Raw genomic sequence first — 15,801 nt, forward strand, 5'->3', positions numbered from 1 at the left:
ATTTCATGTGACCCAGAGCCTCTTACTTCTTATAATCTTTCAGTAAATGATTTGAAAATATTGGTGTCCTCCATTATTCTACCATTATACTTACGGAAGCTCTTCTCTCCAGCATCCGGCTTTGAATGTATATTTATGAGGTCATACATTTGTCCCATCAACAATCCTAAAATGCGTTACCCATAATCCTTCAGCTAGAAACAAGAGCCTCATGGGAGTTGTTCAGAAACAGTAGTTGCCCGTTCTTGGTGCCAATATTGATACGTTTTCTAGAACTTCTAATTTTCTGCTTATAATAATTCATAATTCAATTTCCAATAGAGAATCACTCAAGTTAGTTTTATTTAGTACGTGTTTGACCTGTGCAGGTTATTTTACAAGGATTTTTGAAAGAAAGCCCCCATTTAAAAGAAAGTCCTCTGTAGCGATACGTGTACCTAACCATGGCATGTGTTTCCATTTAAAGTGAACCGTTTAGGTGACATCCGCAACGACAACGATCCGAACTGCACTTATGAGGGAGATAACAACGTTCTGCTCCAGCAAACCAGTAATTATTTGCTGAGTTTAGTCCACTCCATACATGAAGGTCAGTCTCTTCAATGTTGATTGTTTGGAAACAGTAGTTCATATTTTCAAGTGTTCTCTAATTTAATTTTTTTAAATGTGAGCTCGGGCTGTTCTGACAGTGGGTAATGGTGGTGGGGGGTTGTTCCATGTACTGTCTTTTTTTTTTTTTTTTTTTTTTTTTATTATTTCTACTCTGTTTGTTGGTTTGTTTGTTTTTTATTTCTTGGGTTTTTTTTTCTTTCAATTAAGTGCCATCAAGCATTTTGAAATGTGTACATGATCCTGGCTATCTATGCTTGTCTAAGCATCCAATCAGAAACTCAAAACTATGTAAAATTATTTTTTGATTGACTGTTGTCCGCTTTAAAGCTACAGCCCTGGATCTAGAGTCCTCTGTCAACATGATAAATGTTAAAATTCATGTCATGTCACCATCAGAAAAAGACAGCGACAGTAAGGCATTCAGGGCAGCACGGTGGCTCAGTGGTTAGCACTTCTGCCTCACAGCACTGGGGTCATGAGTTCAATTCCCGACCATGGCCTTATCTGTGTGGAGTTTGTATGTTCTCCCCATGTTTGCGTGGGTTTCCTCCAGGTGCTCTGGTTTCCTCCCTTACTCCAAACACATACTAGTAGGTTAATTGGCTGCTGTCAAAATTGACCCTAGTGTCTCTCTCTTTCTCTCTTCTCTCTTTCTCTCTTTCTCTCTCTTCTCTCTTTCTCTCTCTTCTCTCTTTCTCTCTTTCTCTCTTTCTCTCTTTCTCTCTTTCTCTCTTTCTCTCTTTCTCTTCCCCCCCCCCCCCCAATGGGGCAGGGACTGATGTGAATGAGCTCTCTGTACAACGCTGTGGAATCAGTGGCGCTATATAAATAAATGGTGATGATGATGATTCATGAAAGGATAGCCAGGAGACAGCCCTTATAGTTACACTACAACTTAGGTTTTACATCTGAACAACACACAACACTTCTGGGCAGACCGTACTAAAGTGGAGTTGTTGCTCCTATTGCACAACGTCATATTTGGTGAAGCGTAGTGTATCCCCACAAGAACCTCATACCAGCTGTCAAGCACAGACATGGAAGGGTGATAATTTGGGGTAGTTTTACAGCCTCTGGACTTGGAGGCCTCGCAATCATTAAATCCACGATGAGCTCCTCTTTATACCAGACTGCTCTAGAGGAAAGTAATGCAGTCCGTCTCATCTCATTTTGTTGAGTTGAACCTTTGGCCGAAATTTAATCATGCAACGGAACAATGATCCTAAGCACCCCAGCAAATCTACAGCTGAATAGCTGAAAAAGAAAAGAATCAAGGTTTTAAAATGGACAAGTCAAAATCCACACCCCAACCCAATTGAGGTGTTGTCGCGTCACCTTAACAGCTGTGCATAAACAAGCCCTTGTAAATGAACTTGAAACAGTGTTGTAATGAGGAGTGGCCCAAACTTCCTGAATTGTGATATTAGGGAATGATAAACTCACATATAAAACCCAACTTCAAGTTTTCGCTAAAAGGTGGTTCTACAAGCTACTGAGTCATGGTGTGTACTGACTTTAACGCATGGCTGCTTCATGTTGGCTAATTTTTCTTAAATAAATAAGGGCAAAATAAAATCTGTTTTTTGTTACATGAGATTCAATTTATTACATTTTAGAACTCTGTGTGGATTAGATGATTGTCAATTATGTTCCAATATGTAAAAACAAAGATTTAAAAGAGGGTGCACGTCCTTTTTCACATGATTGTAGGTAACCAACATTGTATTTTGTATGACATATAACTAATTTAAAGTATATCATTCACAAGATTTAATCTACACTTGTGAATTAATGATTACTGGTTGATTTGAGAATTATTATAATTTTGTTAATGTCTGACTCTGCATTTTACATCTCAACAGGTAACACCCCGTGTGAATCTCCTCTTGGATCTATCGAGTTCCTCAATGATTTTAAGACTATCTTAAAAAGCAAGTTTACAGCACGAACCGTTCAAGAATGTCTGGACTGTAGAGGTAATGTGGTAATATAATGTGGTGTTTTTGCAAATTATGGGCCATTATTGCTACAATCCTGAATCAGAAACATAAGATCCAGCTTTTACACAATCATGCCTTTATTTAAACCGCATCTGAGAATAATGCGCTATTTTATATCTAACTTTAATGACAGTTTTTGCATTGACGTTACTTTGCATGTAATGTCCTGCGCCAGCCCCCAGTTCTCTAATCCAGTTCCCTTTTTTTAGGGCACAAATCCATATTTATTAAAAGGGAATTGAATCTACAGTTTCTGTATTAACACAAATTGCAGATGGTGCCTGGTTATAGAATTATAATTGTGTACATTGTATTATACCAGTTGTTTGTTTGCACTCCACACACAAGGGGTTATTTACAAAAGTGCACAAATGAAGGCCCACAGCACAAACATTGTTTAGGGACATACTGCGCTTATTTGTAGGTAAATGCGCTTGGTTTTACAGGACGCACATGGACGCTTGTGTGAATATGGCAGTTTGTGTGAATATGGCAGCTTGTGCGAGGGAGTGGTGGGATCTGTAAAGTTGTAAAACTTAATGTGTTGAGTAATTAGTGGTTCAGAGAGGGATCTCGGTTTATTGCGAGGCCATGATCCTTCTTTGTCATCCGTATATAGCAGACGTGCACATTTTATATTCTGTAGAGAACTAAGAACAATGCAGTATACACATTACAGCACAGTAGTGTTACAGTCCCAATGTCTCCTCACTCTTATGATTATCTAGGACATAAACGGGGCTGGAACGAGCACTATTTTAGGAGAAAAGGTTGTAATTAGTGTAGCGGGTGATCATAACATATTGGACTTTGAAGTGAGGTTTTACTCTGTCCACCAGGCGTCTTTTCATTTGGACCTTCAGTCCCACAAATATCTCCGTAGACCATCTTCATGGGAGTTCTTCTCAGCCCAGGAAGTGTGTGCAGCGGTGCGTTCACCGAGCTCTGCTCGTCATGGTTAATATAGGGTCCCGCTGGTGTGTTTGGGTCTGCTCCATCATTCCATATACAATTCCTGTGTCCACCACTTTAAAATCAGATGATCGACCATGTCTCACATAAAACTTGAGCGAGCACTGTAGATATTGCGGGGTAAGTGGTACCACTATCATTACGGATGGCACTAATTATCTTTTCTGTTGTGCACATCCATTGTTGGTCATTAGTGAGGGACATGTCTCATATGAGAGATAATTGGCGCATCAGTGCCCAAGGATGACCAGTATGTGACACTCTTCATTGCAATCTTCAGGACATACTGTAATTAAGATTGGAAGCTAATATGCAAATCATTCTCAGTGACCCTTTAAATAATCACGTAATGCCAAAAGTAAGAAAAGCTGTATTGTCCTTTCCAATGATGTAGACCTCTTCCAGTGTTTTGTCCTTTTCGCGTTACAGTTTCCCATCAGATAATCGTCTGAAAGTTTTAACATAATGCAGATGTGATCCTGATTAATCATGTGTGTCATGTAAAAGGTGTTTTGTCAAATAGACTGTAGTGGTTGATAAATCCCATAAGCTTCCTACCACTTTTTCCCATAGAACAGATAAATTGTCTATCTTATGGAACAACTGTGTAAGATAAACTGATAGAGATCGCTTCCCAAGACTTTCTGCATTCTAACCTCAAATAATGTTTACTTAACTGTGCTGAATGCAGGGAAATCGTTTGCAAAGCGTAATTTGATATCGGACATACTTTCGGGATAGAAGCAAACGTTGAGAGTTATGATTAGAGAAAAAAGAAAAGGTCTCTGCTACGTAACACACATTGAATAAAGTGAATAGACATCAATGTTTATATTTGAGTATAGGGTTTAGTGACACGTTCTGGCCAGAGGGTAATCAAGCCTTCTCCGCCCCTTCATAACAAACCAAAAATACAAGAGGCTTTGATCTCACCGATAGTGTTTCCAATAAAAAGCAGTGACAGAGTGATTTTTACCAAATAGCTTGTGAAAATAGAGAGTGTTATATTCTCTTTGGTTCTTATCATGTCCTCAGTGACACCGTACCAGGCTCCTGGTGTCACTATGTCCCAATCTATTACTTTGTCAGAGGAAACAACCACGCAAGATAAAACTTTAATAAGACTAACAGGACATAAATATATTATATGAAAGAGAAGAGAGAGAATAACTGTCCTGAATAGTAAAGCAGAATTACCAGTACCATCACAGTAACTAGATAAAATCTGACAATAATTATATATTTATTCAGTCATCCATTTATCTGTATAAATGAAGCGAATAAACATATCTATTTTTTTTAAAAAAGGGACTTTTTCCTGACATTCCTTTATCCACACTCTTCTTCCAGTGACCGTATGCCCACTGCTTACCCGTATACCAAGTCCTCAAGATATGGTAATGTGGGAGAATTCTAACACATCAATAAGACTGACAGGAGGGCTCTTGGATTAGATAAATGAATTATGAGCAGAGACAAAGAGAATGGCTGTCAACTGAACGGCAAAATCTGCCAGCAAATTTATAGACAATATCTAAAGCCCTATAATAAATGAATACAAATTTCAAGGGTTATTTTGTTTTATGGCACATGACATTTTATTTCTGAATGTGTTATTTGGATTACATTTAAATGAGTCTCAAGCTTCTTTGCTCCAGATTAAATTCAGATTAAACTACTTCAGTGACGGCAGTAACATCCAGCTGTAATATAAAATGTTGTTTTATATGTAAACAATATATAATATAATACTGGAGGAGTTGCCCCATTACAAAATGGTGCAGTACAAGCAATAAAATGTATTTTGTGCAAGATATTGAATCAATTTTGTGGAGATTTAAAAAAAAAAAAATCAAAGCTCTAGGAAGAAGATATTCTATAGAACAAGCCATACATTTGCCTTAATGTAATAAAGATGTTTCGACTTTCAGTTCTTTAGATACTTAGCCAAAATATCTTTCTTAATCAAATGCTATTTGGGCAATAGCTGGGCACCAGAGATCTTCTGAAACAATAGAACTCTTTGAAGTTATACCAAGCCCCCAAGAATGTTACCTCCCCTTTCCCTACGGAAAATGTATTTTAAAATGTTTTAAACCATTTTGCTGCCAGATGAACACGCAAAGCATTTTAAAATCACGCACAGAGTTAAATACACAAATACATTTGCCATTTAAAGCTGCACTACCACCTATGTAAAATTTTTACTAAGATGCCTCTCTCCCCAACCGGAGTCACGGGAGCTGCTACATACAGTAAATCAATTAAGCTAAACAACTTTCAATGGACTGGGAGGAACAATTACATATCTTTGTGGCCTTTAAATGCACAGGCATACAGACATTGCAATCTTGTCAGAAGATTTCAGATCCCCATTGACACTATAAATATACTTTAATGATCTTATATTATCATTTTTATATAGTTCCATTTCATTTATGTGCCTAGGAGATTACCATTCATGTGATGCGTGTAGAATATGTTTTACTGAATGTATATGGAAAAGTAGATTGAAAAGGAACATTACTTGCGACTTGGGTATATTTTCCTTTTGCTCTTTAATGAGTGATCCCATCTCATTAATTAGTCACTGAGTGTATATCTATCCTATATATAATCTTACTGTTATTTTACCGCTCAGATAACATAAATAGAATTTCCAGCAGCCTCAGAACAATGTACAAACATAGCACCTGCCCTTCCCTCTATCGGCTCCTCGGGGAAACTTACCTGATTGGTCCAAAGGTGATTGCAGTTAAAACAAGGGCAGTTTAAAAAGTGTTAGTGATAGGCCCTTTAAAGCCAGTGACCCTGATATAAGAGAGCTATATGTAATGTGTATAGTGCCACCCATGGTTGTATTCTAATCTATGTGGATATTCTAACCAATGTAGGCATTGACCATACTATACTATGGATGATCTTGACAACGGTTGGCCTGGCTATCATTTACTGCAAAATATTGGGATATGTATAAAGTTAGAAACAGAACTTAATCCAGTTTTAATGTGTCTGTTATCCAGAAAATAAAGAAAATACTGTGATCACTAATCATTTCCTAGTGAAATCACTAAGAGGAGACCTGGTAAACATCATCATCATTTATTCATATAGCGCCAACATATTCCGTAGTGCTTTACAATTGTGGACAAACACAGTAAACTAATAAACAAACTGGTAAAACAGACAAAGACGTGAGAAATCCCTGCTCATAAGCTTACAATCTATGGGACAATGGGCGTTTGATACATGAGGTTAAGTCTACATTTTGCATTTCGGTCCAGCCAGACTGCAAAGGTAAAAGTGACCCATAAGCTAAATGATCCTGTCACACAACAATGTTGGTCAAGGGGTAGTTGTATAACGGGTGGTAATAGGGTAATATAGTGAGGTTAAGAGGCTGGTTGAGGAATATTATAAGCTTGTCTGAAGAGGTGGGTTTTCAGAGAACGCTTGAAAGTTTGTTGACCAGAGGAGAATCTTATTGTGCGAGGGAGAGAATTTCGTAGAGTGGGTGCAGCAGGAAAAAAGTCCTGTAAACGGGAATGAGGAGGATGTAATGAGGGTGGATGAGAGACGCAGAACGGAGTTGGCGAGTTGGGAGATAATTTGAGACAGGAGAGGAGATGTATGTTGGTGCAGCTTTGTTGATTGCTTTGTAGGTTAGTAAAAATATTTTTTATTGGATTCGGTAATAACTAGAGGATTACCTGGTGTAGTGTGTAGACAGACTCATTTTAAATGTAGTTTAGGATATTTTAGGCATGGTAGATCAAATTATGGGAAAAATAAGCGGTCCGAATAATAGATCCAGACCTGTATTAAAAAAAAAATTAATAGAAAGTTGAGGAACTATTAGAAATTATATTCAAACCTGAATGATAAGTGTATTAGTTGATAGTAGATTTGCAGAGACAAAATCATGAATAACCAACTTAAATCACTTGGCCGACTCATGTTTTGGGTCTCAACCCGGAAATTATAAATGATAGAAGTCACAGAATGAAATCAGAGATATAGTTCATGTGTTAATCTAGTTGTGTGGAAGTTACTAAGGGAAGCGTTCTACAGAAGAGTGTTTTTGGAACGTTTCCCACTATATAAAGTCTATACATTTAAAAAGATAATAGCTCACCCATGGCACCAAAACAAAGTTCTATTCCCAGCAAAACCAACACATTGAGAAAAGATGACATTTTTTTTCAGGTCAAGTTGTGGAGAAAGGAAAGCAGTGATCCTAAATGCTGCCGACCTTTAGCTTCTACACAACGCACAGTAGTGGTTGTGCAACTGAGGTCCTCAAGTACCCCCAGCAGATCATGTTCTGAGGATATTTATCTGTGGAAAAAGATGGAATAATAACTAAACCTGTCATATAGCTTAAAGCTCCTCTGCAAGAAATCCTCCATAAATGACCTGCTGCGAGTACGTGAGGACTGTATCATAGAAACCCTGTTCATGGTACTATTCATTGTCAGTTTGGCCGTCTTTGAGGAAAAACAATTGCCAACATCTATGTGTTTGGCCCCAAAATAACTACCAGATGAAAATGTGATGTGATTTTGATCATGTATTCTGAATGCCGTCAGTTGCCACGTTGGCATGTGCCATAGGCCGTCTGGACTTTATGGGGCTCGTGGTTGAACAAGTCTAAAGAAAAAGCTGGTCTGTCTGTGATCGGGAACCTTCGTGTCTGTGGCCATATTAAGTGAGATCAAAAGGTCTTTTCGGTTGTACTTCTCTGATTCATACCCTCCAGCCATAAATACTTACAATTTATACCCCTACTACCGATATGTTGTTTTAGGGAAATTTGTTGCTTCTTTTTTATTTATTTTTTTCCGAAGACCATACTAGGAAAAAATGTGTATGCAGAATAATGCTAGAATTCTTTCTTCCACTGCATTACACGCCTCCCAGTATTCTCCATCTCTGTCGACTAGCTTAGTTATCACTTTCTTGTTCTGTAGGGCTACATCAGTTTGCAGCTGTTTTCCCTAGGAGTGTCTTATGTCTTGTGCATCATACTTCAGTAACTTTGTGACTGTTGACAGAAGTATGCTCAGAATCTAGGTCACAAAAATGACAATTCCCTGGTGATGCCTTAGATGCAAGTATAAGCTCCACACCCTGACTGTCTGCAAAGAAGTAGGAAGATTGTCTGGTCACCGCCCTATACACACAGCCATGTTTACATTTCTTTCTCAGCCCTGTCATCTGTTGCTAGGCATAACAAATTACCCTGTAAAATGAGGATGCAGACACATTGTACCCATGTGGCTAATTTGTGTTTGAATAAAATGTCTTTAGCTACAGATTGCTTTATTTAAACTGGAACATACTCTTACTGTGTTTTTTTAAGTAAGTATATAGATTGTTAACGTGCTATTGTTGATTATTATTGTATAGTCTTTAGACCTATGGGATCAGTATTTTATATAGTCACAATATATTAGTTTTGTCAATGCATTAAACATACCCATCGGAAGGTACATGTAATGCAAATTGTATGAAAGAGAACTCTGGGCTCCCCTTTTTCTATAATATTGTTTGATTCTGTGGCTATTTTCCGCTCTATCCAAGAGGAGCCTGATCATTCAGGAACTCCTATATTGAATGCACCATAGAATATATTGAAGACTTGTCTCCAGTCGGAACTTCAATCTTGGGTCAGACTTGTGATTAGCCTGGAATTCCGTTTTGGATCATATTTGTAGCCAGCCTGGAATTGAGTCTTGGGTTCCACTTGGAGACAGCTTGAAATTGAGTCTTGAAACATAATCTGTAATCATTTTTAATTAGTGGAAAAGTAATTTCTATATTTTACAATTGTCTATTTAACATTGACATGCAATCAGATGGTAGCACATTGTGATCCGGGTAGAGGGCTTACCTGTGTTTGTATAATGAAATAAATAAACTAAATTAGATGAATGATTTCCAAAACTGATGCATCTTCTGTAAGTTATTTTGCATTGACCATCTACAGTAGAAGGGTAATAAGGATAGGTGATTATTTGCTGGGTGGTGCAAGGAGATTTGTGGTCCTCGCACAGGACAAAATAAATAGCGTGAGTCAGTATTGCTGCACAGCTAGTGATTAGAGCTTGTGTGAAATGTCATCTGAGTCTCAAGGCCTTGACTGCCTTGATTAGATGTATTGGTTGGGTATGTATGTGTATATATATATATATATATATATATATATATATATATATATATATATATATATAATTTTGTCCCAGTTATGTCAAATAGCACAAACCAGCAGCATACTTCTTACACGGTTCGCACAACTTCATAGTCAGGCAAATGCTATCACCATCAACACTCTTAAATCCAACTTGGAACTCTCTTACTCCACATGTCAAATCACTGACCAAATATTGCTTCCTGTCTTCTGTACCACCAGTACATTTTCCAGTCAATGCACCTACAAGAACCCTACCTATCACACACCTAATGCTTTCTGCTTAGAATATTGCTTTACTTTTTGTTTCATTTTGCAGTTTGCAAGTTCTGAACATCTTTCTAGTTCATTTCAACTGTATTCTTGTTTTACCTAATATGATGTTACTTTATATATGTAATAATATATCTTATATTAATACTTTCTTTTAATAATGCATATATTGTGTTCTGGAAAAGTATGACATCTTAAAAAAAGATTGAAGAGCTCAATAGGATACTAGGATACATAGTTTTTATCTTTCTTTTCTTTTTTCTTATTGCCCGTGATCAACTTTGCTAAAACGTTAATCGCTTAATTTGTATAGTCTATTTTTAGCATTGCAGGACCATTTGCAATTCGCCAAAATAAAATAAAAGACACTTTCACTCAATTTTGCTCTTTACACTTCCTTATTTAATTTCCTTATATTTTTTTTTTTTATTAAACATCACGAGATTCTTTGAGATTAGATACAGTTGGGTTCTTCACAAAACCCCCCTGGCTCTCTTGGGGTAATGATGATTCGAGCAATATAAGGCACCAGTAATGTCTGGAGCCTCTTTCTAATACAATTACCACAGTGCCTTATTGTTCTTATCCGAGTGATAGAACTTTTACAGCTTCACGCACAGATACAATGATAAACACTTTCTTACAGTACTTGGGGAAAATTACACAACATATCATTTAGGCCAATCAAATTCTTTATGCAAACATTGTAAGTGAAGCACAGCTGTGAGTCATGGGAACAACTGCTCTGAATTAACACCAGATGTTCTTTATCTACCAAGAAACTGTTTAGGTATTTTTCTTTCCTTTCCTGGAAGTTAATTGTATATGTGCTGTCATGTACGGTCTGCTTGTGACTTAGTTGTGTTCCCAGCTGAGCCATACATGTATATCAGCAACCTGTTCAATTGGGTTGTAATGGTCTTTGCTGTTAAAGAGTTTTTATCACAAATAACAACGCCTGTCATCAATTATAATTGTTCTATAAACAACGAGATGACACATGAATGAAATTTAGCATTATGAGCCTCATGCTGAGTTTGACGCATGTTGGGCGTAATTTACGCTCAAACAATCCACCCATAGAAACAGTATCCAGCTCTTCACCCAGGAGCAAACGCAGGATTTGCAGAGGGGGATTTCCACACCACGCCGCCAGTGGGCGTGACCAGCATGCATGGGGGCGTGGTTATAATTTTAGACAGTGCTTGGCTGCTTTCCAACTCTTCCTATCCCCATAATATACACGTGCAATGCTGCGTGCACTACTGTTAGGTGCACGCAGCTCTCCCTTTTCAAGCAAAGTCATGTGAAGCGGGCGCAGGGTCCATAAAACAATAATGGGTAATACATACAGACAGAGAGGTAAGAGAACCCTGCTTGCAAGCTTATAATCTATGGGACAATGGGAGTTTGAAACACAAGGACATGTGCTTCATCATATTTAATATTGGACCAGCTAGAATGCAAAGGTAAAAAGTATTGAGTGGGCTGTGTGTGGCAATGTTGATCAGAGGGTTGTTGTCATGTGTTAGCTGTGTAGAGGGTGGTAATAGGGGAGATTAAGATGCTAGTAGAGGAATATTATAAGCTTGTCTGAAAAGGTAGGTTTTCAGAGAACGCTTGAAGGTTTGAAGACTAGAGGAAAGTCTTACTGTGTGAGGGAGGGAATTCCACAAAGTGGGTGCAGCCCGAACATCCTGTAACCGGAAATGGGAGGATGTGATGAGAGTTGAAGAGAGACGCAGATCTTGTGCAGAACGGAGGTGTCGAGTAGAGAGATATTTTGAGACAAGTGAGGAGATATATGTTGGTGCAATTTTGTTGACGGCCATGTATGTTAGAAGAATTTTATGTTGGATTCGTTGAAAAACAGGCAACCAATGTAGAGACTGACAAAGTGGCTCAGCAGAGGAAGAACGGTTTGCAAGTAAAATCAATCTAGCCGCTGCGTGCAAAATAGATTGTAGGGGCTCGAGTCAGATTTTGGAAAGACCAGTAAGGAGAGAATTGCAACAGTCGATGAGGGAGACGATGAGTGCATGAATTAAGGCTGTATTTATCTTACTACGCTTAATTTACAATGAAGGCCGTGTATTGAGGATCACTATATGTGCATTGAGTAAGATTTTCTGTGTTTGTACCTATAATGCAGTCCACCATCTTCTTTGCTTGTAGCATGCTAATGATATGGTAATCAGCACAAGTGGGCAGTCCTTTGAGATAGTCTGATTCAATTAATCGATTAATCAAGGGCTCCTGTTAAAAAAAAAACATGCAGCTAATAATATGGCAGTTGTCACTGGTAGAAAGAAAAATGAGCCAAGATGTTTAGACTTTAGAGCTTGACCTTTTACGTATACTGGAGAAAAACATTGATGCAGACATATCTCATGCTTCCCATGATGTGACTTATACTGACAGATGTCATGCTTGGGTCCTTGCACAGTGACACAGCGCTGGAGTCACAGGTTTGATTCCCGACCAGGGTCCTGTCTGTGTGGCGTTTGTCTGCTCTCCCCATGTATACGGGGATTTTCTCGAGTGCTCCTGTTTCCTTGCACACACCCAAAACATACTAGTAGGTTAATCGGCTTCTTAAAAAAATTAAACCTATGCGTGTGTTTGTGTGTGCCCCCGTGTGGTAAGGAATATGGCGTGTAATCTCCACAGTGGCAGGGACTAATTTATTTAAATAACTGTTAATAACAATTCTCTTGTGTTCCGTTCTTTTAAATGTGCAAAAAAAGAAAAGACAACAAACCAATGAAGCCACTAACATGCTACAAGCAGTATTAGATTTGACTCTTCTGTCCTCTTTGCCCTCCCCCCTTTCACCGCAAGGCCGCTTGGCCCCAACCCCCATCGTGTATCATCACCATGAATGTAATTAAAACCATAATTGATTTAAAAAAAATATATATATTTTTTTATTCTTGCAGGCATGTTTTCCCTAATCACAATCCCCCACCCTCAGTCGTACTGCAGATACAAATAAACCAAAAAAACTAGAAAAACATATTGAATTGTGACCACTGGTAGATACTTCATCATCATCATCATCATCATCGACATTTATTTATATAGCGCCAGCAAATTCCGTAGCGCTTTACAATTGGGAACAAACATTGATAAGACAATACTGGGTAATACATACAGACAGAGAAGTAAGAGAACCCTGCTCGCAAGCTTACAATCTATAGGTACTTAAGGATCAGTCTACGTCTTCGTCAGTTCAGCTGCCCTAGGCCAGTTGTATTCACTAATGGTCATTGATATGTAGCAATCCTTTTAAAACACTATCCTTAAAATTAATGTACTGTTCATCATTGGCTAAATCCATCCTTTATTAGCTCAGATTGGGAATATTTATACACGTGCAGGGTGGCTGTACCCTCTCTGTCTTATATCAGTGAGAGGTGATGCTCATAACAAATTGTGAAGCAGATCAGAGAGATTGGTCACCTAGATAACTGAAATACAAGTCCCAATGGGTGGATCGATCAGTGATGTTTCTTTAATCCTTGCAATTAATAACTGAAATTGAGAGCGTGTAACTAAACATGCTTCTCCTGTTAGAGCTTTTTGACCCATTAACCTTTACTAATGGTGGCCTTTGGGTTGAGTTTTCTGTTTGCATCACATCAGAAGAGATTCTCACACGTGTTTTTCTTTCAATGAAAAATGCATGGTGAAAGTTTGAGTGTGTGTATATGTGTATATGTATGTGTGTGTGTATATATATATATATATATTTTTATATATATATATATATATATATATATATCTATATATATATATATATATATATATATATATATATATGTGTATATATACCCCCAAACTTCATATGAATGTTAGTGTTTAGGTTTATTTGTCACGTGGTCCTTTTTGGGGACGCTAATCAGACTAAATTAAAACTACACTGAACGTTGCTCCTTTACCCATCTGAAAGGCGTAGTTCCTTTATACATTATACAGTCTCTCAACATTCTCTCCTTTTATTTACCCTCCAGCAAGAATAATTTGTCTTCCTGATCAGGAAAGTGTTGGAGACATGTTCCTGTTACTCCCAGCTAGTCTGTCATATAGTTTGACACAACAGTTTTGAAATCATCATGTTTATGCATTGTTTAGTCATTCTCCCTTCTCCAATGTGTAAATGTTTCTGCCTGTCTTTTAAAGAGTCTTATAATACAGTTTTAATGGTTCATTTTGTATGACAAAAATGTGATTTCGTTTTACACTTAAGAAAAAGTCTATTCCTAGTAAATTAATAAATTAATATGAATGTAAAGGCGCAATCCTGCATACATTGTTTTTAACTTTGTGTTCCCTTTGCAGTATTGATCTGTGGGGTAGATTTATATGGCTGCCACTGAAAAAAAAAATGAATCAGTCAGTCAGGAAGCTCCTCAGTGGTCATGTGATGGCAGAGGAAGGAGGGGGTTTAATGCTGTGAAGGTTCCAAAGTCTCTGCTAACTATATTGTTTATCATGTGACTGTGTTTGCTGTGGTGATCACATGACACTTGGCAAATTGTAATTTATTAATAGCATCTTGAATCAAAAACTCCATGGGGTAAGTTTATCAAGATGCGGGTTTAAAAAAGTGGAGATGTTGCCTATAGCAACCAATCAGGTTCTAGCTGTAATTTTTTAGAATGTACTAAATAAATGATAACTTGAATCTGATTGGCTGCTATAGGAAACATCTCCACGTTTTCAAACCCACAGCTTGATAAATTTACCCCTTGTGTCTTTTTACAGGTTTTATGTTAAACACCTAATTTTTATCCTTTAATAATATGAAAGTCTGTGCAATCCATATATTGTAAACGTATTAAGAAGGGTTATTTATACACCTCACCCCAGACAACCTTTTTTTATTTGCAGAAGTGCTCACATAACTGCCCACCCATCACATTGTGAACTGTATGCCCACTTTCTGGTCTTTGGAAATACCCCCATTCAAAGGGGGATGCACCTTTTGTTTGTGGGTGTGGAAATAATCTGGAAGATAAGCATGGTAGAAGCAGTGAAGAACGTCTACAAAGTCAGGGACTGAACAGTGTCGCCGGTTCTAATAGCAGTATGTGGGTTAGGTCAAGGCAATATTGCTCTGTTTCTAGTCTTCTGGGCTCTTCCGATCATGCGCAGTCCGAAACCGCACCGGCGTATACTCCGTAGAACAGGGGCCTTGGAGGAGGTGAATGGTTTACAGGGAGGACTGTGGAGGGGATATTGTAGGTGAACAGGTAACAGGGAAATGTGGTTGCAGATGAATTGTAGGAAAGGAGATTAGCGCTCGTGGTGGGAGATTAATTATAGGGGTAGTGGGAGAAAATGAGTTACAGTATATTTTATGGCTAATGTCCATGATTCTATGGCGAAAGGGTGGTGACCTAATATTGAAAGTCAAAAGGGGGGCTGTGTTACAAAAGTTTGAAAAGCTTTAGTTTAAAAAACATTTATTATTGTGTATATAAAGATAGGCTAAGAGGAATGAGCACAGCATGACTAAATTGCAATATGTTTGACATGCACAGTGGTGACTAAACAGTGACTAAACAATTTGGAGAGAGCTAATTTTTGGGTTGTATCCATGGACAGATGTGGCTTTAGGAGATTTTTTTTTTTTTTTTGCAATACAAAGCAAATACATCTTCTGTTTTGCGGGAAATATTGGAGGCACCCAATGGGTTGGTACAAGCATGTTAACTCGCAAGTGTGCTGGGATCATATCATTCTGTATTG

The 15,801-nt window shown here is 37.9% G+C and overlaps 1 protein-coding gene across 2 annotated transcripts in view; it reads left to right on the forward strand.

Moving 5' to 3' along the window:
• ACOX3 (acyl-CoA oxidase 3, pristanoyl) overlaps positions 1–15,801 on the forward strand; it is a 79,823-nt gene that overhangs the window by 44,143 nt on the left and 19,879 nt on the right. For both annotated transcript variants that reach the window (XM_075194381.1, XM_075194382.1), the window contains exons 12-13: positions 467–589; positions 2,475–2,588. In XM_075194381.1, coding sequence (XP_075050482.1) covers positions 467–589; positions 2,475–2,588 — 237 coding nt within the window. The remainder of the gene's footprint in view (positions 1–466; positions 590–2,474; positions 2,589–15,801) is intronic.

Source organism: Mixophyes fleayi, chromosome 1, assembly GCF_038048845.1.
Source record: "Mixophyes fleayi isolate aMixFle1 chromosome 1, aMixFle1.hap1, whole genome shotgun sequence".
NCBI lineage: Eukaryota > Metazoa > Chordata > Amphibia > Anura > Limnodynastidae > Mixophyes > Mixophyes fleayi.